This window comes from Cydia fagiglandana, chromosome 4 (assembly GCF_963556715.1).
Source record: "Cydia fagiglandana chromosome 4, ilCydFagi1.1, whole genome shotgun sequence".
In the NCBI taxonomy this organism is placed as follows: domain Eukaryota; kingdom Metazoa; phylum Arthropoda; class Insecta; order Lepidoptera; family Tortricidae; genus Cydia; species Cydia fagiglandana.
The window spans coordinates 19,071,613-19,099,322 of NC_085935.1; the positions used below are offsets into that span (position 1 = coordinate 19,071,613).

The 27,710-nt window shown below is 37.2% G+C and overlaps 1 protein-coding gene across 3 annotated transcripts in view; it reads right to left on the bottom strand.

The window, feature by feature from the left end:
• LOC134663987 (protein spire) overlaps positions 1-27,710 on the bottom strand; it is a 241,292-nt gene that overhangs the window by 23,176 nt on the left and 190,406 nt on the right. For all 3 annotated transcript variants that reach the window (XM_063520545.1, XM_063520544.1, XM_063520543.1), the window contains exon 9: positions 4,649-4,761. In XM_063520545.1, coding sequence (XP_063376615.1) covers positions 4,649-4,761 — 113 coding nt within the window. The remainder of the gene's footprint in view (positions 1-4,648; positions 4,762-27,710) is intronic.

A 27,710-nucleotide genomic window follows, 5' to 3' on the forward strand; every position in this document is an offset into this window, starting at 1 on the left:
CGACAACCCACTTCGCCCACGCCTAACTACGCCACTGCTTAAAACATCGCAAAACACATCACCAAAACATTGAAGTTCATGTATTCCGTTTAAGAGCCGTCTCCCGGCATCCCATGCAAAACAATACAAAGTTGTCAAACAAAAGCATATCGTCCAGACGTCTGGACGTTTTGAATCAATAGCGAGCAACGTTGGTTTACGGGCTGCGGAATCGGTTTCCGATACAAAGGACTAGCCGATACAACTGTGCAAGCTATGTCGATAGCTTTAGGGTCTCCCCTAATATATCGACGCGCATTCGGCAAAAGCCGATAGGAAAAAGCTTTATGTCCGCGCAATAAGAGCGAAAAAGTCGTCGTTTGGCTCGGCTCGCGACGGCCGACGACGCCGGACGCGTCGACCGGTTTTTCGCTCTTATTGCGCGGACATAAAGCTTTTTCCTATCGGCTTTTGCCGAATGCGCGTCGATATATTAGGGGAGACCCTTACGGTTTATGTACGAAATATCAGAGGCAACCTTGTAAGATTTTCCCTCACCATGAGTTTTACACGGCCTTAAACGCTAGCGACTGCGTCTACTCAAACGCAGTGCATCTCCCTTGCACCAACCTCAGTACAAGGGAGATGCATTATCAGTTTAGTTTAGCGAATATGTCAGTGTCAAACTCGCGGTAAGGATACTTGTAAGACTTTATAAGTGTAAATTCTGTGGGTTCACACAATTTCATTTATGTACATATTTCGTACATAATATACTGCTGTTTTTGCTTAGAAAAGTTTTTATCTAATATACGGCGGTAATCAATAATCATGAATAACTTACAATCTCTTCAAAAATATTACAAGCACGGGTCGAATCTTAAATATAGATTTGCAGGCATCTTAAGATAAATACAAATAGGTACCTACTTATTGTAACAATTACCTACCCTAATTTAAATACTTACGCATATTTTTTGTGTCAATTACCAACAGTTTGTGCTTTTATTTTATTCTAGGTTTACCTTTAGTTTTAATATTATAATATTATAATGTTATTACCAACAAAAAAGTTCTGCTATCTGCGAATAATATTATCAAATCATATTTAACAAATCGTTATCAGGTTGTTAAAATAGGAGATCACACGAGTACTCCTAAACAAATAAATTGTGGCGTGCCGCAAGGATCAATATTAGGGCCCCTTCTGTTTCTGGTCTATATCAATGGTATTAAAGAGATAGGTCTGACGGGAGATATAACACTTTACGCTGACGATACAGCCTTATTTTACTTTGGAGACACTATACACAATGTTATAACGAAAGCACAAAGTGACCTGGATCTTCTCAATGCGTGGTTTCAGAGTAATTTACTTACCATTAACACTACAAAGACTAACTATATCATATTCTTAGCAAAAAACAAAAAAATTGATGAATTTGATCCGCTTACAATAAATAACCAATTAATTGAACAAGTAGACAAAGAAAAATATCTTGGCCTGATTTTAGACAAAAGCTTAAGTTGGAAACCACACATTGAAAAAGTAAGAACCCGAATAGTTTCCTTGACAGGAGCCATACGGGGAATCGCACGTTTTCTGCCCAAAATAACGCGGTATATGATTTATAACTCCCTCATTAAGCCACATATTGATTATTTGATTGAAGTCTGGGGCTCGGCAGCCATAACAAATCTACAAATACTACAAGTAGCCCAAAACAAATTAATAAAATCATTATTTCATTATGACTTTTTAACACCAACAACAAAAATATATAAAGAAACTCGGATACTAAATATCAAACAGACATATACTTACAATACATGTTTATTAGTACGAAAAATAATCAATAAAAATATACACACTCAATTAGGTTTTTCAAAAAAAAATACTAGACAAAAAATGAAACTGAGAAATGCCGATGACCTCATTCTACGGCAAACCAGAACAAAATTCGGACAAAAATGTATACTATATGAAGGCGCTCAGCTGTATAATAAACTGCCTAAAAAAATTAAAGAAACAAAGTCTATGTACAGCTTTAAAAAACAACTGAAAAAACACGTTAACAATGATTTGCCATAGAATAAAACTGAATATTTTGAAAGTAAATATCACAAACAGCACCTGTTTTAAAATAAATGCGCACATATAATATATATGTAAATAAATAGAAAATACCATTAACAAAAAATAAATAAAAGCCATTTAAAATCTAGCTCGTTTATATATAAATAAATCGTAGCACTATAATAAATAATATATAATATATTAAATAAAAATATATAATAAATTAAATAAAAACAACTTAATACTTATAATAAAAACATTGCCACTTCCAGTATCTGTAAGTTAGCGCACTGCATTATACCATTTATGCCATAAATAAAATACATGACCATTACAAAAGGGACCCTAACTTTAATAGATAATAAGATCGATATTCGAATATTTAATAATCTCATAGAAACTAAAAACCAGTCCCGATATTCATGACACCTACGGTCTACTTATGCATTATACCGACCAGTCCAAGGATGATCCCCGCTGACGTATAGTTATTACGAATCTCGAAAACAAGTTAAACTGGGCCTTAGCTTACTGTCAACTGCAAATCGTTTTTGTACATCTCAAGTAGATGGAATGTTAACCGTACGATCGATGCACCACTAATCACCTTGTTTTGTGTGTCGGCAGATTTTTATTTTTATTTTTATTTTACTGTATGTTTAAATACCCTCCATGTTATTATTTAGTTATTTCGCTAATTTCATGCAAAATAAATGTATTTGTGTAGTTTTAAGTTCTCATATAAGTGAATTGTCAAATTCTTAATGAGAATAAAGAATCTTAAACCTAAAAAAAAAAAAAAAAAGTTCTGCTACTCTGGAACTCAATCGGTATCGCATGTTTTGCAACTAAAATATAGATTGCGCGAAATCTAATTTAGATCATGCCATAATTATGACGCGTGGCGTGGGTGGCGTTGACGAATCTAATTTACTTTTTACATCTACTTGATTAGGTTTGGCAAAAACTCTCTTCGATGTAGATACAATATAAGTACCTACTTACTTAATCATTTCAGCATGCTGACATACTCATAGTTAAAAGTCAGAAATAACAAAACATATTGGACAAATAAATAAATAAAAACCGGGCAAGTGCGAGTCGGACTCGCGCACGAAGGGTTCCGTACCATAATGCAAAAAAAAAACAAAAAAAAGCAAAAAAAAAAACGGTCACCCATCCAAGTACTGACCACTCCCGACGTTGATTAACTTTGGTCAAAAATCACGTTTGCTGTATGGGAGCCCCACTTAAATCTTTATTTTATTCTGTTTTTAGTATTTGTTGTTATAGCGGCAACAGAAATACATCATCTGTGAAAATTTCAACTGTCTAGCTATCACGGTTCGTGAGATACAGCCTGGTGACAGACAGACGGACGGACGGACGGACGGACGGACGGACGGACGGACGGACGGACGGAAGGATAATAGGGTCCCGTTTTACCCTTTGGGTACGGAACCCTAAAAATCAGGAAACACTAAAAAACAAAAAAGCTATACCTAGTAAAAATATGCCTAGAAATTGCGACCTCATTTTGGTGTGTTCCATAACAATCAAACTTAGAGGTTCCAAAGGACCTCGTGCGTGCCCCTTACACGTGTTCACTTGATAAGCGGTTAAAGGTTCACGCATAGATATTCTGGGAAATTGCGTGCATTGGAGTATAAGAGAAAGATCCCCGCAATTTGCGACTTTCGGGTAAAACGGGACCCTATTACTAAGACTCTGCTGTCCGTCCGTCCGTCTGTCACCAGGCTGTGTCTCACGAACCGTGATAGATAGACAGTTGAAATTTTCACAGATGATGTATTTCTGTTGCCGCTATATAACAACAAATACTAAAAACAGAATAAAATAAAGATTTAAGTGGGGCTCCCATACAACAAACGTGATTTTTGCCCGAAGTTAAGCAATGTCGGGAGGGGTCAGTACTTGGATGGGTGACCTTTTTTTTTCCTTTTTTTGCATTATTGTACGGAACCCTTCGTGCGCGAGTCCGACTCGCACTTGCCCGGTTTTTGCAGATACTATGGATAAGTACGTAGGTACATGTTTTCATGCCTCTTTATAAAGTTGAATGTATAAAGCCTTATGATTAATGCTTTGAGGACGAAAGGATAAGGGTTTGAGTGACAAATGTTTCTGAACGAAAAATTGAGTTGCTACGTCACAAGAAGAAAATATTAATGAAAGTATATTTCACCGTAAACGAAATTTAACCGTTTTTACAGTGGCTCTGTAAATTATTTGGTCGCTAAGGTTGAAAAAAGTATAACAAGTGGCTACAGAAATGGTGGATGGAAATTGAACAGTTTCGAGATAATACATATTAATAATGGTTTACCCGTAAAATGTAGCTTGAGGGCTATGGAAAGCACACTCGACGCTACCACCAACCACTATAATACTCGTAGGCATGTACGTTTGCTTTAACTAATGTATGGCCGTCCGTCGGCATCAGTGTCGAGCGTGCATATTCGGAGCGTTTTTTTCTTGGCCGAGAACAACCGAGAATGACGAACCTATATGTAAAAAAGTTTGGGATAAGGCTAGACTGTCTTTTAGTTCTAATAACTATGATTGGGTTACCTCTAGGTTGTCAAAGTCGACTTTGATGAGCCTCCTTTGCGGCGGCGCGTGCGGTGTCACGTCGCCCCGCCTCGCCTCGCCTCCCCCCGGCCCGCTACCGGACCCACTCGTTGCTGTAACAATAAGAAAACAATTTGATTAATATCGTTACTATACTTAACAAACTTTTATACACATAAGATACAATAAATTCACAATTTTGAATCAAGCTCAGAGCTCAGTTAAGAATTGGGTCTCACGCCTTTATTTTGACATTTAGGTATATATATTTGGCAGAGTTTATATTTGGCAGAGCTTTAATTGTTTAGCTGGTTGTCGATAACGTACTGACATACTGACATACTGCCGTATTTGAACTTCAAGATATTCACAAGAGCTAGACGACACGTACTAGGTCCATTCTAGATACGTTATAGTTTAGATATCAAGTAGTTCTCTTTTGCAGCGCAATTCGGGCAACCAATGTCACTTTTACGTTAGATAGCGTAAGATATCTATTAGATGTGAATTGGATCTCTAAGTCATATCCTGTGGAAATCGTTCAAGAGCATCTCCAGAATCGCGCAAATGTCAAATTTGACAGGTTAGATCTTAAACATATCGTTATCGTATCTTGGTGATGTCTAAAAGATATCTAATAGATGTCTATTTCAAAATCCGAATCGGGCCCATAATGGTATTCCGGTATGATTAACCCTTCGCACGCCACGCCTATTAAATATAATACGCGCTATCGTAAACCTTATTTAAGTAAATGCATGTAATCGTGCGGGTCAGTGATATCTTCGGCGGTTAAAGGGTTAACAAAACAATAGCTATCCAACAAAAACCTAGTAACTATGTAAGTATCTAAGTTGTTTCTTAACTGTTCCTATTTAATTTTGAAGTTTCCTTTTATCGCGTAGGCCGCAGACTTATACAGTAATTGTACTAGTTTGCAACTACTTTAGTATAAGCCAGCCATTCTCAAAGTGTGTTCCGCGGAACCCTAGGGTTCCGCAAAGCCTCTGTGGGGCTCCGCGAAAATACTTGTAATAATAAGAAAAAAAACCAGCTCTTATATAGGTATATCTGGTCGACAGTGACGAACGAAAATATTTAATTTGGGGCTCCGTCAAATATTTCGCTTTCCAAAAGGGTTCCGTCACCAAAAAAGTTTGAGAAACGCTGGTATAAGCTAAGTAAGTACCTACATTGTACATGAGGGTCTAATCAAAGCCCGCATGGGTGTCGTCCAATTTGCCAACATACCAATTAAGGCCGATGTGAAAGTTTGGCGTTAATTCTAGGAATAGATACGATCACTCCAATTTTAGTACAACCACGCTGAAATTCAATATTGACCCTTTCTCTCATCTATAATAAGTTAAGCATCTGTTGGTACAAATATTATTATTTTTGAAAGTGAAAATATTAATGACAGGCAATTTATATAAGTAACTTTTATGTAAAAAGTAATATTTTACGTATTCTTGATACGGACAAGAATCCAACGAGGTGGAATAATTCAATTTCGTTAAGAAAATATTTTTACGTACGTAGCCTACGTTTTGAGGTTAGAAGCACATTTTCTTTGAACGAAGGGCGTTTCATTACTTATTTAGTCTGTACAAGTAAATATATGCCGTCTAAAAGTATTGTCGTGTTAGTTATTCTATTAAAATATGAGTATAACTTCCCACGAAACAATGGATTACATACTCGTATTCTTAGTGTTGTGTTTCAGTTAGGTAAGTAACTTCGTTTCCTGAATAAAAATTAGCATAACTGCAATGCAAGGATTTAATACAGTGTCTGACCATGGGGCTTTAATTCCAGGGCTTGATTTTACTCGCTAAACAGAGCTACTTTTACTATGGGACCAACCCTAAAATCGGGGATTTGTTTTTGGTTTTTCCATAGAAAACGTCGACATCTGATCAGCCAAAATGTATGAAAAAGTAATTTTTTTTTGGGATTTCGGGGTTGGTGCCGTAATAAAAGTAGCTCAGTTTAGCGAGTAGAATCGAGCCCTGGATTTAAAGCCCCATGGTCAGTAACACCCTGTATACTTACCTAAAACCTAATCCTGTTAACTGGTGTAGGAAAGAGAGGAGCGGCATTCTAAAAAAATGTTATTGATTTGATTTTGATATGACACTGCTTTCTGTGCATCACCCTTGCTCCAATATACACCGTAGCTTTGCCAGGGAGGTTTTGGGATAATGCTGAGCAACTTTTACTCTGGAACCAACCCCGACGGGCTGGACGGGACTGGCAACAGGAATACAGTTATATTTTCAGCCATCCTGTATATGGGAGCGCAAATGAGTCGCTCCAATATACATTTAACGTGCATGTAAAGTGTAGTCCCGCTTTGGATTATAATAAAATACCTCTCGCTGTACCTATAAGGGCCCCCCCACATCTGGCGTCTTTCGAGCGTCGGCGTCTACAATTCTATGGCCAACGTCGACGCAACGTCGACGCAGCGTCGACGCAACTGCGCAGCGACGTCATTTTCCATAGCGCTGGACCGACGCCAACAGACGCCGACGCTCGAAAGACGCCAGATGTGGGGGGGGCCCTAAAGCTGAATTATTATCCAATCACTAACAGTTTTTTAAAGCCTGAATGCCGCTGGTGGCCGGTATTATGGGTCTGATTGCGCTTATCTATCTGGGCTAGACCGATAGTTTCGTAACCCATATGCATGCGAACCTACTTTCACGGTCCTTCGCCAATAAATCGTGCAAGTGTTCAGTGGGGCAAGTTGTATAAGAACTCCGTTTGGCTTAATGTCATGGTGGTTGATATGGCTTGCGGTAATACTGTATGATTATTGATTATGCTAATCGAATGTTGATATGGTATAGAATAAAGTACGATTTTACATAAAGTTTATTTTCAATACCAAATTTGGGTCACGGTTTTGCTATTGCAAATCAGAGAAGATACATTAAAGATAAAGACAACTAATGCCGATCCATTTTGTATGAAATAAATGATTGTAATAATAAGTGGCTAACTATTACTGGCGGGTGCTGATACTCCCTCTGCGTGCGTACCATGACACATGACACTCATTGTTGACTTAGGCTCCGCGCACGCCTTCCAAAAGTCCGAAAACCATTGTTGCATAAGGGTAAAGCGGGTATTATGTACATTATTAGAGTGTACACTCTTGTTAAAGAAGCAGATAACTACATTTCTGGTAAAAAACTACGTTGGCTAAACGATTATTTGATATCTGAATTTGTTGAGCCCAAACGCAATATTGTATCTATTAATCAATGTCAATATCAGTCTCCCTAGGGTGAAAAATAGGAGTTTAAGGCAAGTAAATACCGTTAGAGATCCCGGTACGGACAGTATTGGCACGTTCCTCGTACAGTTTAATAGATTGGGATACAGAGAGATACGGCGGATAGTTGGCGACAGGCCAGAAGTGTACTGAAGATACATCTACTCAGGTATACTGGTATAGTGTAAGTGTAATCTTGTACTTTATGGGTGGTTTCACGGGACTAATTTGCCCGGACATTTCCTTTCCAAATCCATAGGAAATATAAATCATCCCCCATGAAAAAGTTACTCAGCAACATGTAAAAAAAATGCAAGCCAGAACCGGTAGTAACAGAATTTATCACGGACAAATAGACAAACTAGATAGATAATTTCTCTGCCTTCTCTGCTTGTATTTCTGATTTCTTTTGTATTGTTTTCTTTTATTGAGGTGGACAATAAAGAGTATTTGTATTGTATAATTTTGTTTTACATATTTATGTCTACAGAATCTAAACATTTTATAACGTTAAATAGACGTCAAATTTTACCGCTCTTGGCCCAGAAAGTATTCATTAATTAAGCATTAAAATCGATAAAAGTAAACATAAAGTCAAGCTCCGTTTCGCAATAAACGGTATTCAATTATAAACGTGTTAGTTATCCGTGCAGAAAATTGAAATTTCTTGAACCGCACTAAATAATAGGTACTATTAATCCCATTTATAACATGTCCAGTGACTTGAAAACTGCGGTTAGAATTCGTGCAAAGCTATCAATAGTTCGATACTTAACGATTAATCCTTGTCAGATGCAGGCCGTAATTTCCACATTACGACACCTCTTTTGTTCAGTCAAGGATGGTGGACAAAAGCCAACAGGGTTAATATTCGAAACGCATGCGGTTTGGAGGTTACACGAAAAACGTGATGTTAATGCCCTCGCTTCGCGTCTTCTAAGTTTCAATACTTGGACTTTCAATCACATCGCAAAATTAAATTACATTAGGTACAGTTAATTAGCACTTCTGCTAAGGAATTGTGTTGATTAAAAATTACAAGATTATCAAAAAGGAACATGAGCTGCATTACGTTCAAAGGAAACCGTCGTTAAAAATTTACAAACATCATAAATTTTCAGCGTCTTTTCTTCGGAACACAAAACATAAAGCTATTCACGCCTCACAATACATTCTCTTTGGAGTTTTTAACGCCTGCCTCAAAGGCCGAAAAAACTAGATCGTGTTAAGCTTGAGATGAGTTATAAGGATAACACTGCAGTGCGGATTTCTATAGAAATATTTATTCTTTGTGTTAAGCTTTCAAAATAAATGATCACACTACACTGGATTACGTGTGTAAATAATAATTTTGTATATATTTTACTTGTTCTTTTAACACGTTATTACTTCGACACGTGAGACTAAATCACTATAAAAAAAGAACAGCATCAGCCGAAACGAAATCTCTCACGAGTCATAAGTAGATTTAAAACAAAAACGATGACCTAAAATAAGGTTTTGTTATTGACTATCAACAAAGAAGGACCCATTTCTTATTAAATACTGTTACTAGAATCTAATCTTTCCTCATAAAAGTCTAGTCTACGTTTATTCTCTTTATAAAACCCTAGTCTGTGTAACGCGGATTGTAGCTGCATTCATTATGAGGTCGTCATCCGCCATTAAAAGTTACCTTTGAGACGTCGTTAAGGAAATCCCTCGGCGCTTTGTGCAGGATAAGATGTTAGCGAGGAAAGTCCGCTGGAAAAATGTCTGAAGATCTTGTAATTAACTTCGTTATTAAAGAATGAAGCTACAAGTACAATTTCTAATATAACCTCGCTTAGACAAATAAATCAGTATTTACTTATCATTCGATTGTTTCACTCGTTATCGTATAGCCTATTTACATGGCGACCGCGACTCCCGCGACTCACTCGTACTTGTTTAAGTACGAGCGAAATGCACGCGCGAATGATAACAAAAATACATCATTTTCACATCGGAATGTTCGAATTAAGCCTCCTTGTTACGCGGTTATTTAGACCATTTGCAGTCAATTGCTCAAAATGCTTCATTATTACTCTTAATAGCCTTTAATAGAGCTATTTATTGCCAGGTTCGATTTGCCGGTCGGCCGCGCCCTAAAATGAAGTGAAAACCGAAAATGTTTTTTCAATTACAACAAATAGCGTGAAAATGAGCTTAATAAGAGAAAAAGAAATAAATTAAACGTTACATTCAGATTGTACATAGTTATTACTGAATCGCGATTAGAAAGGGATTGAGATAGCTGTCAATCCATATTGATTTTGACGTAAGTGTATGGAAATCTGTTATTTCTAATCCCTTTCTGATCGCGGCATGATAATATTTGATACGCTTTTTTTAACCACAATATGGTTTCATTGGTTCCGTTTTGTTACTTAGGTATCCTGTAAACTTTTGACTTGGTTCTCTTACAATTAGTAAAAAGTCCCTACGAAATATAGTTCTTTGTACCATACCATAACTATATAGTGCAAATAACATTTTTAGCAGAAAGTGTAGGTTTTTACAGTTGAATTAATTATTTTCGAACCTTTTCACGTAAAATTAATACTTTTTCATACTTACTTGTGATAGTCCTTTAACTTTGTCTTTCTCATAGTCGCGTCACACTCCATCATTTGAGACTTATTTATTAAACTTTAAAAAAAAAAAAAAAAAAGTCACGAAGTCATCAATTTAATCCTCAGGGCAAGAGTCGTTTAAACAGATAAACTTTTTTTTTATACACAAACAATCTGCCACGGTCAAGTAACGGTTTCGCGAAAATCGCGAAATCCCTTTGTACGGCTAGTCTATTTTCGTAATTCTGTTCTGACGCAAATTAGAATGAACTTTGACATTTGCCCCGGCGCAAAGGACGAGCGCGGGCGGGAACAATGTGAATATAAGATTGGGTGATTTTCTTTAGGAAGAAAACATCCGAGATAGTTTAGTTACTGAACTTTGACATTTGAACTACCTACTCGTAGCGCAGTGGTGGTGGGGACGAGGATAAAATTAATATCTAGATATTATTTTTAACCCTACAATGCATACAGTTCCATATATGGCACAACCGAAATATGTGCGAATTGCGTCAAGATTCAGGTAGGCAGCGACATCTGTTATACCTTGAAGGTTACTTTACACTTAAGGCTACTATAATAGTTCGGCGTGTTGCCGCTAGGTAGCAGTAAATAACCATGGTGACGAACAATCGGTCAAATTTCGGGAGTTGGTGCAAAAATCAGTTTTGACAAGTTTCGAAGTGCGACAAAAAAATCATTTTAAAGTTAAAGAATAAGAAAAAAAATATATTGTGACTGTTAATCTGTACATTACTCAATGGTAAGTTTAATTTTATAGTTTTGCAATGTTTAGATAGCGTCAAGCAATATTTTTCAAAGGGTTCCCGATATGGCACACCATGCATTGAGGTTCATATTGCTTACACAAAACAAGTAAGGAACGCTTGCACCTGTCAGAGTCTTTATTACGTTGGCATAAGTTTTAATTTGGCGTAACCTGTAGGAACGGTTATTTATGGTTTTACGGCATACTCACGTTAAAATATGTATACATTTGAGAACTTCTGTCCAAGGCATAAGGCTCAAAATCGTTAACCTTTGTTTAGAGCTCACAACAGATGATTAATTAATAATTATGAACAGTTTTTAGACGATGCGAAAGTAAATCCTTACGGAATGCAGATTAATGAGCATTATTTATCATTTTTATCAATCCTTTGCAAGTAAAGATGATCGGGATCTGGATGATGGGATATTCGAGTGTCGATAGTGAATTCGTCTTTGAAATAATGCGGGCAACAATAAATCAGGCTTCTGAAGAATTTAGCGACTCAGAAAATAGTCGGTCGTCATGTCCTGAGTTAGTTGAGCTGACGTCAGTTCCATATGACTTATTTTTAACTATATCACAACTCCATACATCGGAATCACCTGTCAGAATTTCGGAGTTGGTATCAAGTTCAATAATAGGTCACCAATGTGTTCCATGATCATCTGCACGTCCTACACTTTATTCTGTAAAGTCAACCTACAATACCAGAAGTTTTTGGAATGCTGATGCTGGTAATACATCACCAGTAGAGCTTCAAGCTGGCCTCATCAGGACTAAGTAAAATTACAAAAATCTCTTAAAAAACATCATTCAAGGCCGCTAAATCCACAAAAGTCACTTAAAAGCAATCCACATCCATAAAAACTGTTGATAGCATTACAAAAAGAAATGGAATATGTAAAAACGAAAATGTGCCATATATTTTTAAATGTATATACTCTATACCTTAATGCATGGTGTTCCACATATGGAACACAGATAAAAAACCTTCTATTTTCCAAAATATGCCTTGTGTATTTTTTTTATTATTTTTCCCCAATAGTAAACACATATATTTATCACATATAATTTTATTTCCATAAACAAAAAAGTCATGCATTGTAGGGTTAAATAAATGCCTGTTTCATAATGGTATGCATTACAACACCTTTAAGGATCTTTAATTATTATATAAAAAAATCAAAGTGGACTTCAACCTTCATGACTACCCCAATTCAGTGGCAGTTACTCGTAGGAGCATAGCACAGGACGTACTTACGTAATTGTAATTTTTTATTTCGTCTAAATATTTTTTCAATCATTGAAATACTTAATATAAACAAAATCATTCTAAAAATCAGTCAGTCAGTTGTCAGCATAAATGTCAAATTTATATGAAATTATGACGTAAGTTTATTTATAGCACGTTTAACACAAAGCTGAGTTAGCTTGGTCCAATTCTAATCTGAAATTGTAGATGCAAAATTAGCAGACAGTGTTTCCTATTTTAGACGAGGGTAATAAAAGACGGGTAACTTAAATACTCGGCAGACGACTGAGACGACGCCGGCGGCATTTTTAATTTAAGCAACGATTACGACTTTAATGTCTTTAATCCGCGCCGCCCCCGCTCCCCCCTGTCTCTTACACGCGACCTTCAGGTGTAAATGTACGCGTCGTGAAATTCATCGCGGATTCGCTCCATTTGCTTTTAATTAAGCTCCGAATAGCAAACGGGACTACAAAGGTAAACATATTTATAAAAATTGTAGTTATGTTTATGTAAATAAGGCCGTGTTGCTAAGTATTTTTTGGGTGATTTACATGGTTGTATCACAGAATACTTAATAGTACGATGAATCTACATAATCACCATCTAACGATTGATCTCTCTTCCCTGCATAGCGTCGATGCCGCGTTCTCTTTCTCGCTCACAAGGTTGTGCCAGATGGGACTGACGCAAAATTATTACACGTTTTAATCAGTGGACACCAAACATGGCGCGGCATCTCGGCAGACCTCGAAGGAGATGGCGGTACGATCTTAACGTCTTTCGGAAAGATTGGCCTAATAATATTGCCATAGAACGAGACGCATGGAAGGGAGGAAGGCCTTTCCCCAGCAGTGGGACACAACGGGCTAACAAATAAAAATTAATTAATTAATCATGGAATTTCATGAAAAAAAATCACACGCTCGGAGCAGCTATGAGCCGAGCGAGCGAGAAACATCTGAGTAAAATACTCACTACTACACTATACTACTACTACTACTACTGGTTGTTGGTTGGTGGTTGGTACTACTGGTTGTTGTCAAGTGACAACTTTGACAACAAGTGGTACTTACTTAAGTACCTATGTGTTCCTTCCCTGACACCCTCTCGAACTTTATACGGGTAGGCGCAGTTTCAATCAAGAGGGAGGTTCTACTTAACCAAGTTTATTACGATCGTATAAACTGCAGGTGGTCTGGTAGTTCCATTTATGTTTGCAATGTATTCTCTAATTAATTTTGAAGAGACAAAGCGCCACACACGGTCTCCTCTTATTAAGTCAACAATAATTTGAATTCAGTAGAATTATTTCTGTCATTACCTATACATCCGTTCATTATTCTGTCTCCATTCTGCATTCTACGAAATTTTCTACCGTTATCCCGCCGAACACGAATTATTTGAATATATCCCAAGTAACACACAAGCAGGATAATAGAGTAAAATTATCATCTTATTCAAATTAAGATTGCATAAATTTTGTGTATATGCGGTGGAAATTACTAAATTCGGAATAAGAAAATATGTGGGCCTAGTGGGGCCTTTATACCAATAAATGCTGAATAAATTTTGTATAGTATCGGTTTTGCATATTAAAGCTGAATAATACTTATTTCTTACACAGTTACTTAGACATTATTCAGCTTAAAGCATTTGTGGTTACTAAAAGCTGCATAATAGCAGCATTAGCAGCAATTAGCTGTATATATTCTGTGTTGTATGATTTTAAGCAGACAATATTAAGAAAAATGTGATAGTGGCTACTAAATGCTGAAAAGAAGCGTCGGTGAAGACTTTCAACTGTATAAAAGCGGTTGCAGTTTCTGTTTTAACGCTAGTTTTTGAATAAAGGTGGACGCTATTACTGGAAGCTGTAATAAAATCCACATATTATTTGTTATTCAGTAGCTGCATATATGGGTTAATTATGGCTTTTATTGACATAACGTCTGAATAATAAATACTAAAACAACACTTATACTTAAGTTATAGCGATTTTAGTACACATATACTATATTTTCTTGCTAAAAGCTGCAAAATGAACGCAATGAGAAGCGCTATTCAAACTACTGCTTAGTATCAACAAGTGCGCAGTGGAGAGGGTTCCGTAGCTTTATACACGGTCAACAGTGCTACTTGAGTCTGATTGCTTTGAACTTGAGCGTGTTTTTATTTTATTTTGAACGCATCAAGAATAAATACGCATATTCTTTAATCCAACCATTATTTAAAAAATCGAGGTTTAGTTTTCTTAACAATTCTCTTCGATTGCTTATTTTACACAAGATGCATAGTCCTTTTAATTAGAGATGCACCGGATATCCGGTTACTATCCGGCCAATCCGGCCACTATTTTACTATCCGGCCGGATACCGGATAGTGACCTTCTATTCGGCCGGATACCGGATAGTAACATTGCATGATTTCGGAGTAAACAAATTGGATTTAAGAAACAGACACGGTCATAATCGTACTTGTTTATTATTTTAAAACAATTTAATCATTCCACTGACTTGCACGCGCACTCATTTCGAACCTAGAAAACCTAGTTTACTAGGAAACAGGTCAAACCTGCAGAATGCGCACCTGAAAAACCGAAATGTAGGTATAGTTCCGCCGGCCGAATATCCGGCGGCCGGATACCGGATATTCGGCCAGTATCCAGGCCGGATATCCGGAATCCGGCCAAACAACTATCCGTTGCATCTCTACTTTTAATGACGTAAAACAATTGCTAGTTACCATCGTAAACACTGTTAACTGACCATTTTCATACCTTACTGCAACGAGATAAAGTTTACCAATGGCCATTTAAGGTTGTTGTTAGTTGGCAAACAAGGTGTCAAATGCTAGTTATTCATATTGTTGCATTAAAAAGTTGTAGACTGGACTGGGTATGAGAAAAATAAAATAATTACCCTCATAGTGAAATCGATTCTCCTGTCGATTTTGAACAGACTGTTTTTAGTTTTCAAGTGGGTCTACTCATATCCATCCCACACTGTACTCGTACTCATACCTAAACAATACTGCCCATATCAAACTATACTTATTGTACTCATACCCGTGATACCCGCTACTAATATGAATGAATGAATGATATACCCTCACCTTCGCACCTATACCATATTCATATTCATACCATACTCGTAACCATACTCACGTCGTACATCTTTGCGTTACCTTTACCTACTACATATTTGTCGGAACTGATAACGGAAAAAATAACTGTGTAAACTGCCGTGCCCCCAGATTTATCATATAACTTATATATTATATCGCGTTTATAATATTAGTGGGAAGTAGGATTGAATATTGCCCGTGTTACATACCTATAATGTTTTATCATTAAAGTAGTGAGGATCTATGTGGTTTTTACTATTTGTGTATAGAACCCTAATAGGCTTTAAGATTGAGAAAACAATTACTATTATACTGATGTTATTCAAAACTTGTTGTGTTAAGACCATTATTATCTAACATGTTGCTTAGTAACGCGAATAATGTGAATGCTTATTCAGAAATTAGCACAATAATAGCTGTGGCAGCAGCTTATATTCAGCACAGTCGGACGCCATTACGGTTGCTCACTTTCTAACCTCTACAATTATATAGGAATTGAAAATGAACTGAAAAACCCATTTTATTCATTTATAAAACTAGTTTTATCGTAGCATAACTTGTTAAAGTACATTTTCTATCACTAAAACATCTAAACACTGCAGAAAAATTACAAATTTATATGTGGAGTAGTAAATTTTCTATATTTACTTTTGAAACGGTGCATTATTTACGCGGCGCTTTAAAATTTTAAATAAAATGCATATATATATTAACAGTAAAGTCGCATGCGCAATGAAATTGAAGTTATGTAAACATCAAATAAATATATGGGTGATGTCCTCCTTATTTTGTAAGTTTTCACTGCAGAAACTACACTTTGACACGAGTTCACAAATTAAAATGGAAGACAAATCATTGATTTAACACAAATATCTGAATATATTTTCTGTAAAAATGCACTTTGGAACCAAAAGCTTCATAACGTGTGAATAACTGATTCATTGTGTACAAAGCTGGATAACTTTGGTTTAAAAGCGGTATATAAGCTTTTGACAGCCTCTATACAAGTGTTATTCAGCGATTCAATGTGTGGGCATACACTTATATAGCTATTACATTACTGTTATTCAGAAATAAGCGGCGTGGGCACTGCCCACTTTGCGCCCAAACCTTCTGTATAACGTCTGTATAACGCTTATTCAGCTGTTATACAGCTACCTTATTCAGCATTAAGTACGGCATGCTCTGTTATTCAAACAATATTCAGCTACGTTGTGTTACTTGGGATGTAGGTAATACCTAAGACTTTTTTGTCTTTTTTTAGGGTTCCGTACCCAAAGGGTAAAACGGGACCCTATTACTAAGACTTCGCTGTCCGTCCGTCCGTCTGTCACCAGACTGTATCTCACGAACCGTGATAGCTAGACAGTTGAAATTTTCACAGAGGATATTTTTCTGTTGCCGCTATAACAACAAATACTAAAAACAGAATAAAATAAAGATTTAAATGGGGCTCCCATACAACAAACGTGATTTTTGACCAAAGTTAAGCAACGTCGGGAGTGGTCAGTTCTTGGATGGGTGACCGTTTTTTTTATTGTTTTTTTTGCATTATGGTACGGAACTCTTCGTGCGCGAGTCCGACTCGCACTTGCCCGGTTTTTTCTAATGTGTAAAATGCCCAGTAAAATACCTAATCATAGACTTGAAACGATAAAACAATATTGGTAATTGACGAAATAAAATGTGTTTGCACGGGAAAGCTCATGGAATGTCCTAATACTTGTAGCGATTGAGTTAAAAAATCATCATCATCATCATTTCAGCCTATATACGTCCCACTGCTGAGCACAGGCCTCCTCTCATGCGGGAGAGGGAGTTAAAAAATGGTCCTCATAAATTTTTATGGAGTTCGTTGTAATTGGTTTTCCTCTTTTATCAGAGGAGAGGAGCGAAAATCATTTTTATGATCTGGTGTCGTCATAAACCAGTGTCATTCATGTTGTTTTCATAAACATCCCCTTTTAATTAGTAGCTTGGCATCAAAATTCCAGTTTTATGTAACTCATAAAGTAAAGAGCGTCGCAAATACGATTTCCAATGGTTTTCGCGCTTTCTGCGTACGACGGTCGATTAGATTACAGACGCGCATACAAGTTTTGACCGCGGTTGCTTAGGGACGGCATGACTCATTGCGTCATTGCGAACTTACGCACATGCATTAACTTCATTAAATCAGATTTGCTATGCCTACCGTTGCCGTACTTACTCATACTAGGGCTTTTCTATTTAAAGTTGTACCATTTTTTTTGGTACAATTACGAATTTTTATATTATTTCTATCCAGAATCACGAGCTTTTTCCATTTTTACTGAGAAAAAAAACGTGCCCCCAAAATTTTTGGCCCGTTTGGTTACGGTTTTCAATACAACCTTCTATGACCGTAACAAAACGGACAACAAAAATTTGTATGAAATTTTGGAGACATTTTATTTCTTGTCATCATCATCATCATCTCAGCCATAAGACGTCCACTGCTGAACATAGGCCTCCCCCTTGATGGGGGGTGAATGCCATAATCGCCACGCTTGGCAGGCGGGTTGGCGATCGCAGTCGAGTACACCGAATTTGAGGGACGCTGCTGCGTCCACCGGTGGTCTTGGACGTAGTTTAAGGACATACCCGGGTCCTCTCCCGGGTCGGGTTATTTCTTGTATTAGGATCGAAAGGGCTCGTGATTCTGAGTGGAAATAATATAAGAACTGATTATTCATGGGAAAGGTCGGTTTTTTGGATATAATGACTGGACTTACTTGTAGAGAATCAAATTTCCTACAGTTTTTGTCCTTACGGTTTTACTGTAAAATCAAAAATGGCCGAGTTATTGAAGAAAAACCGTTTCTTTGGAAAAAAACCATTTTTCGAATATACGCAGGAGCCTGATTAAGCCTACTTTTTGAATTTACACTCCCAGTGACCCCCCCGAGAGACCTACGAAAAAAAAATCCAAGAACTAATTATTCACGGGTAGGGTCGGTTTTTTGGATATAATGACTGTACTATAAATGGTGTTGCAAGCTTAGTTTGCGGTTGACTATACTTCGTTTTTTTTAGCATTAGAAATTAGGTAAACAATCTTGATGTGTCTTTTAATTGAAAAACACATTTTAAAAATAAGTTACGGCAAATATGTAACAATTATGAATCTAATACGATCATTTATATTCTTCTGCTTTCATAAGTAATAGCTATTGATTTTTAAAAATCGTTTTTCAATTAAAAGACATTCCAAGATCGCTTACCTTCTTTGAAGTTCTTTCTAATGCTAAAAAAAACGAACTATAGGGACAGTTGTTATGACTCATCGTTAATTAATAAAGCCGCAACTAATTGCACGCACAAGTATTAAACATAATTCTCAACGGATTAGCACAGATGTTGGAACCCCCATTAAACTGTCAAATTATCCGTCCTCCGACTCTTAGGGCTACTTGCACCATTCCACTAAAACGGGCTTAATCGGTTAAATCTGGAGTTACCATGGTTACCAGTACGATTTGACACTGGATTAACGGTTTAACCGGTTAACCTCGGATTAGTGGGACGGTGCAAGAGGCGCTTACGAGCTAATTTAGAATGAAATAGACGGGTTGAAATGATAAATAATTCCCAGGAGACCTAGGGCCTGGCTAAGAAGACAATCATCCATCGACAAACGACAAACGAAAAGTAAACATGCATCGGGATGACAGATGCTAATGATGCTACGAAAAGTCACGTGAGTATTTACATAAATTTCGATTGGCATTTTGGCCAGACGGTACCGCAATCATCGACAAGACATCGTAAGACATCGTCTTTATCACATTTCACGTAGAAACGTAGACGTAGAAAACCAGGACTACCTAATGGTATCTAATGGTAATGTACCTAATGGTAGTCCTAGTTTTCTACGTGAAATGTGATAAAGACGATGTATGTCTCTATCAACAGTATCAACCGCGTGTTGTTAAAAAGTGACACTTATTTTATCCCGTGGATAAAGCCATCCATAATACTCCTACGGTTTCCAGGACAGCATTGGTGACTCAGTATTATTAAGACTCGCTGCGCGGTTCATCAAAGCAAGAACAGCCGCTCTTCTACCGAATCCTCGACAGCGTAGGTGTCGATCTGCTGGTACTCACTAGTCATGGCCGCGGTGCTGCCCCAGTACGCCTTGTCCTGCGCCACGTCCAGCGGCGGCTCGTCGGGGCTCCGCGCGGGCTCCAGCAGCCCCGACACGGGCCGCGCGAGCAGCAGCGCCGCCGGCGAAACCCGCGACCGCCGCAGCTTGACTAACCAACTTCACTCACACACGCAAAAGCCTAACTTTTTAAATTTAGATTTGACTAAAGCCACCAATCTCGAAAGCCGAAAGCGATCAAAAACTTTTTTAATTTTATCACGCGTGGCTGGAATTTCAAATATCCAGATGTCTCAATTGATTTCCACAGATTCTCAAATTAAGTACTTATGCCGTTGTAATAACACGATTTTTAACTTAAGTATCTACTTAAAAGATCTCTATTCTGCACTTATTTTAATGTTTTGATGCACAAGGTCTTTGTTCACCGTTTTTTTTAAATATCACTAATAAACACTTGCGCGGGAACTTATCACACCAAATTCCTTTGTTTGTCTAATTGGCATCTAATTTTTTTTTTCATCTACTTGTTAATAACGACCTACCTCAATGTCAACATACACCAAATGTATTTTTAAACGCTCTTAATCAAGCGTTTATCTTGATTACTTAATAATTTGATTTAAACACCGTTTAATTTTACGTTCACTAATTTTAACTAAACGTGCACGTTTATTTACGTAACTTGGCCTAAAAGGCTAAAACGTTAGCCCCAAAACGTTGACCTATAACACACGGGCCGTCGCTAACACAATCAAACACATCTGATCGCACTGCGCCACCCTTGCAACTCCTAAACAATCACATAAAATTCACTAAATCTCCTTCTACATCTACAGAACAACTATTTTTAATTAATATTTTTCTATTTTTAATTGACGTAAATGAGATTTTTTAAATATTAAACACAGTTTTTTTTTGTAAATAGAAAGCGCGTGCTTAGCTTATGGCGACCGTCGCCATATTGGATCGTGAGGGTTGTTACAGCTGACGCATGCGCGCTGGAAATGTGAGCTGAAAGTACAAGGGTCGCGTCATTCAAATTTCCACGTACTAAAATATAAAGCACCGCAACCATTGCTTGGATTGTTTATGAGTACATGAAGCGCTGTCTCGTCTTCGGAGTAGTGAATATGGAAGTGTGAGTTTTGACGTCAGCTGTTATGACGCAGTAGTGTAGGGTAAGGTCTGAAGGGTCTGAACCCTAATATTCTAGCGGAGATTTGTTTACTTTGCTATTCGAACCGACATCTATCAACCTTTTAGGCGACGCGAAAGATCAGAAGAATGGTAAATGGCAGTTTAGTTACAAATAATTTAGCACATTAAAAACTAATTTATATATATGGCTATATTCGTAAACCATTAGCGTAGGAGTTGTCAAATCTAAACACTTTATAATAGCTTCATATTCATACTAATTTAATATAAACGTCCGTGTACGGCAAATTATATAAATAAGTTTTATAAGTTTGGTACCTAACTACATATAAATATAGATATTATAACTACTTGTTTCCTCACTATGCTATTATCTAAATAAAAAACCAAAATTCGCGATTTCAAAGTAACTTCTGACGCAATAATTCTATAAGAAATCATTGTATCAAACTTGACATTACATTTCGGCCACGCTCGTTAGGATAACAATAAAATGTAAGGTTTTATCAGATGTTTGGCAACACGTAATCGAGCACGCAGATCGAGATAGCCAACGGACAACAATGGCAGCTCGAGAACGCGAACAACCTTGGCTACAAGTAAGATTTATGGAACGCTCACCCACATCAGCAGCTAACGGACCATTTTGAACACATACTGCCCGATTCGAACTGTATTAAGATATGTCAATTGTGACAGTATCAAAAGAGACGTTTTTGTTTGGAGAAACGTCACATTTGACGCTGACATATCTAATCCATACCGTCTCTAGATCTATTAGCTGACGTATCTTAAAGTTCGAATCGGGCTGTTACATACTTATTTTTCCGCTGCACTTGCTTTAGATTTTTTAGATGTGAAAAAATTGTATAAGAAATGAACGAAAAAATTTTTATGTCAAAAATTACAAATTTGATACATGACTGTACTTTTCTTTAAACAATGCACTTTTTTCCTCCCTGGATATTGAAATTATGGAAAATATTTTTACATAATAATTATGTAAACATATTTTCAAATTATTTGATGTACATAAGTATATTTACTACAACGGTAGCTCGAAAACGCGAATAACCTTGGTTATGAATGTTATGATTTATGGACTCACCCACATCAAGAGCTAACGAACCATACCAGTTTGAACACTTTACTTATAGAATTTTTCCGCTGCATTTGCTTTCGATGAAAAAAAAGTTGGAAAAGAAAGGAGAGAAAAAAGATTGCAGCGCTAGAGATAATCTATCGATATAGTAGATTAAAAGAACAATCGTGCTATCTTGAGGTTTAAAAAAAAATAAAGAATCTTTAACGGAAATTCGCATTCCCTAGAATTAATAGGAACTTATCTATTCATAGTATTTTTATGTTTTAATAAAGTTAAAAGTTTAATGTAGAGTTAAAAGCGTTGGTAGCCTAGCGGTAAGAGTGTGCGACTTTAAATACGTCGCCTTTCGGCGAAGGAAAACATCGTCAAGGGACTAATCCCAAAAAGGCCTAGTTTCCTTTCTGGGTTGGAAGGTCAGATGGTAATGGCAGTCGTTTTCGTGAAAACTAATCAACGCCAAACCATGGGATAAGTTGCCAAAGCGGACCCCAGGGCCCATGCTCGCATGATCCGTGGCAAAAAACCGGGACAAGGAAGATGATGATAATATTGATAACAGGAATACTTAACATTCTGTTTGTTTACCTATAAGCCTCATTGAACAATTCTAAAATAAAGATTAAGCCCCCACTATTAAGATATGGTGTTCTATTAAATAGGTGAACCAAGTCAAAGCGGATTAAAAGATTGTTTCAGATTAATAAGATCGTTTTTCACTTACAAAGGCGTTGGAAAGTAGTAGCCCAATATTTTTTGCAAGTTCAGTATTTCCAACTTTCCAGTAAACTGATTTTAACTGTAGAAGTTTGAACTCTGTGCTGTAATTGGTCTAAATTAAAGTTGTTGGCATAATCGCCTCGTAATACTGTGTAATAATCATAATAATTTATTAAAAGTTCTACATACATGACAAAAAACATACAACTAAGGCTTACAAATAAAAATTAAAACTATAAATTTAAGAAAACAAACCGCTCCCTGCCGTTCCCGGTGCAAAGGTGCCCATGATGCTCGCAGCATTTCCACGCTGGATCACCACGGACAGCCTTTGCACAAGGAACGACTCGGAGCGGATACTACTTAATACTTAACGGAATGGCATAATCAGGTCAAACCTGACCTGTCAGAACATAAATAAACAACATACAACGTGCACTTTACCAACATAAGAAACAACATTCGAACGGAATACGAATATTTACATCAGGTTCTATATCTCTCTGTGGTCGCTCCCTCATGACTGAGGATCGTGGTCATCGATGGATGTGGTGATCCGGTTCTATATTTTAGTGTTATTGATAAGCGGGGAAGATCAGGGGCCCGTTTCTCAAAAGCTTTTAAATTGTAATAGAAGTGGAAGTCCCTTTCTAACAAAAGCTGTCAAAAAGTGACATCCAGTTACAAGCTTTTGAGAAACGGGCCCCAGACAGGACTTCTAAGGACAGGACGCTGATACTGTCATAGGTAGCAATAAGTATACAACGTCAAACTTACACACGCTCGATTTTGACAGGTATTAATATAAATACGAATCATAAGTTTGAAAGGATTGATCCTTGCAATGGATCATTTCAAATCATATTTCAAACTTTTCAAACTCAGTCAGCTAACAGCTTTGATGCGAAATGTTAGTTAGTTATTTTATTAAACTTTTTTACAGTTACTCGCATGAAGCTTTTGAACGTTGTTAGTCAGTCTATCAAATTAATAATTAATTTTCTTATTACCATAATAGATAGGTAAACCGAGCAGGTAAACCGATCAAATCAAGGTCGCAATGGATTGCTACCTGCTACCCTGACATGCATAGATGCGTAAGTAACCATCAACTCACAATCACAACACAAATATCACGAGCACTCTCTCTAGACTTGAGTGTAACAACGGAGATACTCACAAGATACTGCATCCAAAATAAGGCACCTACACCACTGTGACGTATCGATCCAGGCCTCCATCTTTTGTTTGCCTCTTGCACCGTTATAAAAGTTGTTTTCTTTTGACACCTTACAAATCGCGGGCACATTGTTGGGCCGAGTTATGAATGCGAGTTCGGTGAATGACGGCCCACGTCAGTGTGTCTTGTTCTTTTTAACAAGTTTTCAGAGAGTGTGCTGTGTTTTGTGAAAACATTAGGTATGCTCCTGAATGGGTAGGTGATTTAGGTGGGTGGTCTTTGTTGCCTTACTCTTTTTGCGCTAGTGTTCAGATAAGTACATAAGTTCAGATAAGTTTTAGAAGCGGGTTTTAATACCAATCCTCTATAAAGCTTAAATTTTCGCAGTTACGTCCCAGCGTGCAACAGAGGGCAACATGTTATCGAAAACTAAAAATAATACCTTCCTATCAAAGTATTTATTACGCAGTGATGGGTTAATTACTCCGTATTTCTCCCATTCTTAACAAAAACATCTACAAGGACAACCACATTCTCGCATGTTACCAATAAGAACAATGGAGCATTAAAATTTGCAAAATATGAACGCATTCAGTGAAGGTGCTCGCTTCACATTCTCAAAGTACTTACCACGGGATTGCCTCATAAGCTCAAAACGATGATAGATGTCAGTTCCACTCTACCCGGAAAACAACGCATAGCAGTAATGGAGGAGAATTTATCAAAAACACCGTGAGTGATTAGAGAAAACAGTATTTCACCTGGGAATGTACTTATTAGGTATAGGTATTATATTTATACAACCATGAAGAAACAGTTCTTACTTTTTATTCCTCCTAAAAACAACGACATAATAGCTATACATATATCTTTTAGGACCACAAGAAACTACATAGTTACAATACATGCAACCACGAAATATCATTGTCTATTGAACAACGTTTGACGTTCAACGAACAACTATTGGAACGGCAAATATCATTGTTCTAACACGATAATCATTATAATGGACTTGGGAAAAATGATCTTTAATCGCGGAAGTCTGCCGTAAAAACGAAATGGTTAGTGCCTTAGCATGAGACATGAGACCGCTCATGCGAGGGAAAGTTGCCGTTTACGATATTTACGTTTACTATCAATGATGGAGCTAAATTGTTATATTGAAACTGATAATTGCTTATCGAATTGTTTGTTTAGTTGTTGTCTAGTGTACTGCAATCGATGAAGAACAATGTTATGAATCTCAAGCTTGAAGCTCTTCATAGTTTATTGTAAGCAATTTAAAACATATGAGGCGATTAAAGTCAGAATGTATCGTTACATTTGCAGTGATCAGTGATTTAGATTCTAGTTTCCTATTGTTAATTATTTATTTATTAGCGATATTTCGAAATTATTTTATTATATTGCGCGATACAATGCTATTATACCAATCTGTTAGGTACCTCAAGCAAATTGGGCAGGTTTTTACAAATTGGCAACGCCCAATAAGATGGATAGTTTATTGATAGTGGCTAGTATTAATTGTTTCCTGTCTGGGCTATAACCGTGAAAATCGAAGTTCGCAAATTGCGGGCATTTTTCTCTGTCACTCTAATTACGCCTTCATTGGAGTAAAAGGGAAAGATCCCCGCAATTTGCGAAATTCTGTTTTCGCGGTAGCCACTCTGAGTTCCTTGAGAGCGGGTAGCCTTGTACGAAATGTACAGTAGGCAATCTTAATAATATGTTGATCTTTATCGTAATTGCAATAAGTCAAATGTCAACTGAATGCTAGTTAGCGACCGTAAGTGCATTTGGAGTAATTAATTCTAATCAGTTCTTGAGAGATTCAATGGGTTTTGTGCTCTAAGTTAGATTATTTACGGTTCAATTTCAATTGAATGGATATGTTACACTTATTTAAATTATGAATATGAAATGTTTTAGCTATGCTACTTAAATGAAACTGGTTTGTTGGCGCCAGGAGATATGATCGTTTTTATCACCGTCCAATGCGCAATCTTCTCACTGACGATGGCTTTATTTAGAATAAATAATAGAACATTGATATGAAATATTTAATGTTCATTTTTCCCTCTTCTTATTCTTTTCTACTTAAAATCACGTTAGATTAGCAGCCATATTCGAAATTTAAGATACGTAAAATAATAGGTATGGAAACGATATGGATCGGATATGTCAGTATCAAACAAGTGTCAAAAGTAAGTGACAAACAAAAACGTCACTTTTGACACTTGTTTGACACTGACATATCCAATCTATATCGTTTCCACATCTATTATTTGATGTATCTTAAAGTTCGAATATGGCTGTAGGTGTTTTTAGTGAAAATTCATTTAACGTTCAGAAATCAATTACGACACATTTTATGCCAGAAAGTGAGATACTTATCTGAAACAATAGTACATTACTACAAAGGCCGGGACGAAAGGGGTTGCCGGCCGAAGACATATAGACGGCCGAGCGAAGCGAGGCCGGATAGGTCTGAGCGCGGGCAACCCCATTTCCCGCCGAGGTATGTATAGTGCTTTTCTCAAACATGCAATGAAATAAATAAAATAAAAAATCCACTAAACCCAAGTTTTATTTATAGAAAAAACTAAAAGTAAACTACACTCAAAATATAACCAACACGTACCTATATCATTATCACGCGTATGTTTTACACGAGTCGTGTATTTTTACTACCCGTATATTTTCATGTATCTTTGATTTTTTCGCCCTGTATCCGTCTGACTGTCGTTTTCGTCACATACGGTTACATAGTCTTTCATGTTGATATCATGTTTCACATACACCGTTGCTTTATGCATGGAGAAAATAAGTATAATTTCCACAGTGTTGACGAATTTGCAGTTACATTCATTTAAAATATGCCACAAAACTGTTTCTAATAAACTGTAAGCCATTTTTCTTAGTTTCTCGCCATTTTTATACTTCGTCTTTGACTTGGCGACAGAGGCAGCAAGTTATTTAAATTCAATTCTGCTTACGCTGCCAATTCCAACACCTACGATTACAATTAATATTAATTTTATTATTTCGTCGGAACTCATATTAAAGTAAAATAATTTGGCCAAGTCCGAGATAGCTCGAGGCATTTAGTGTTCCGTACGGCTACCATCAGTTTGGCATTGACATAAACGATATCGTGAACGTAATTTACTTCCTATAAGTAGGTATATCTCTTTCGCACTAATATGTCAGTACGAGCGAGATGCATAGAAAGTAAATTACGTTCACGCCCACGGTAGCGTTTATGTCAATGCCAAACTGATGGTAGCCGTACCGCTCGCATCGTTACATTTTACAGAGGTCGTTTGCCTGTTTTTAGGATACCGTATTCAACTACACACACAGAACAATAGTACAAAGTGTCTAAGGGCGAAGGCCGAAGGCCGAGCTTTAGCAAAATGTAATCGCAATAGTACAAGTGTCTAAATGTGAAGGCCAAAGGCCGACCTCCGCGTAGCCCGAAGGCCCGAAGCGTCCAGGATGTCAGTGCTTTAACAGAGAACAATAGTACAAGTGTCTAAATGCGAAAGCCGAAGGCCGAGCTCCGCGTAGGGCCGAAGGCCCGAAGCGTCCAGGATGTTAGTACTTAAACACAGAACAATAGTATAAGTATCTAAATGCAAAGGCCGAAGGCCGAGCTCCGCGTAGGGCCGAAGGCCCGAAGCGTCCAGGCTGTCAGTTCTGTGTTTAACCACTGACATCTTGCAGGCTTCGGGCCTTCGGGC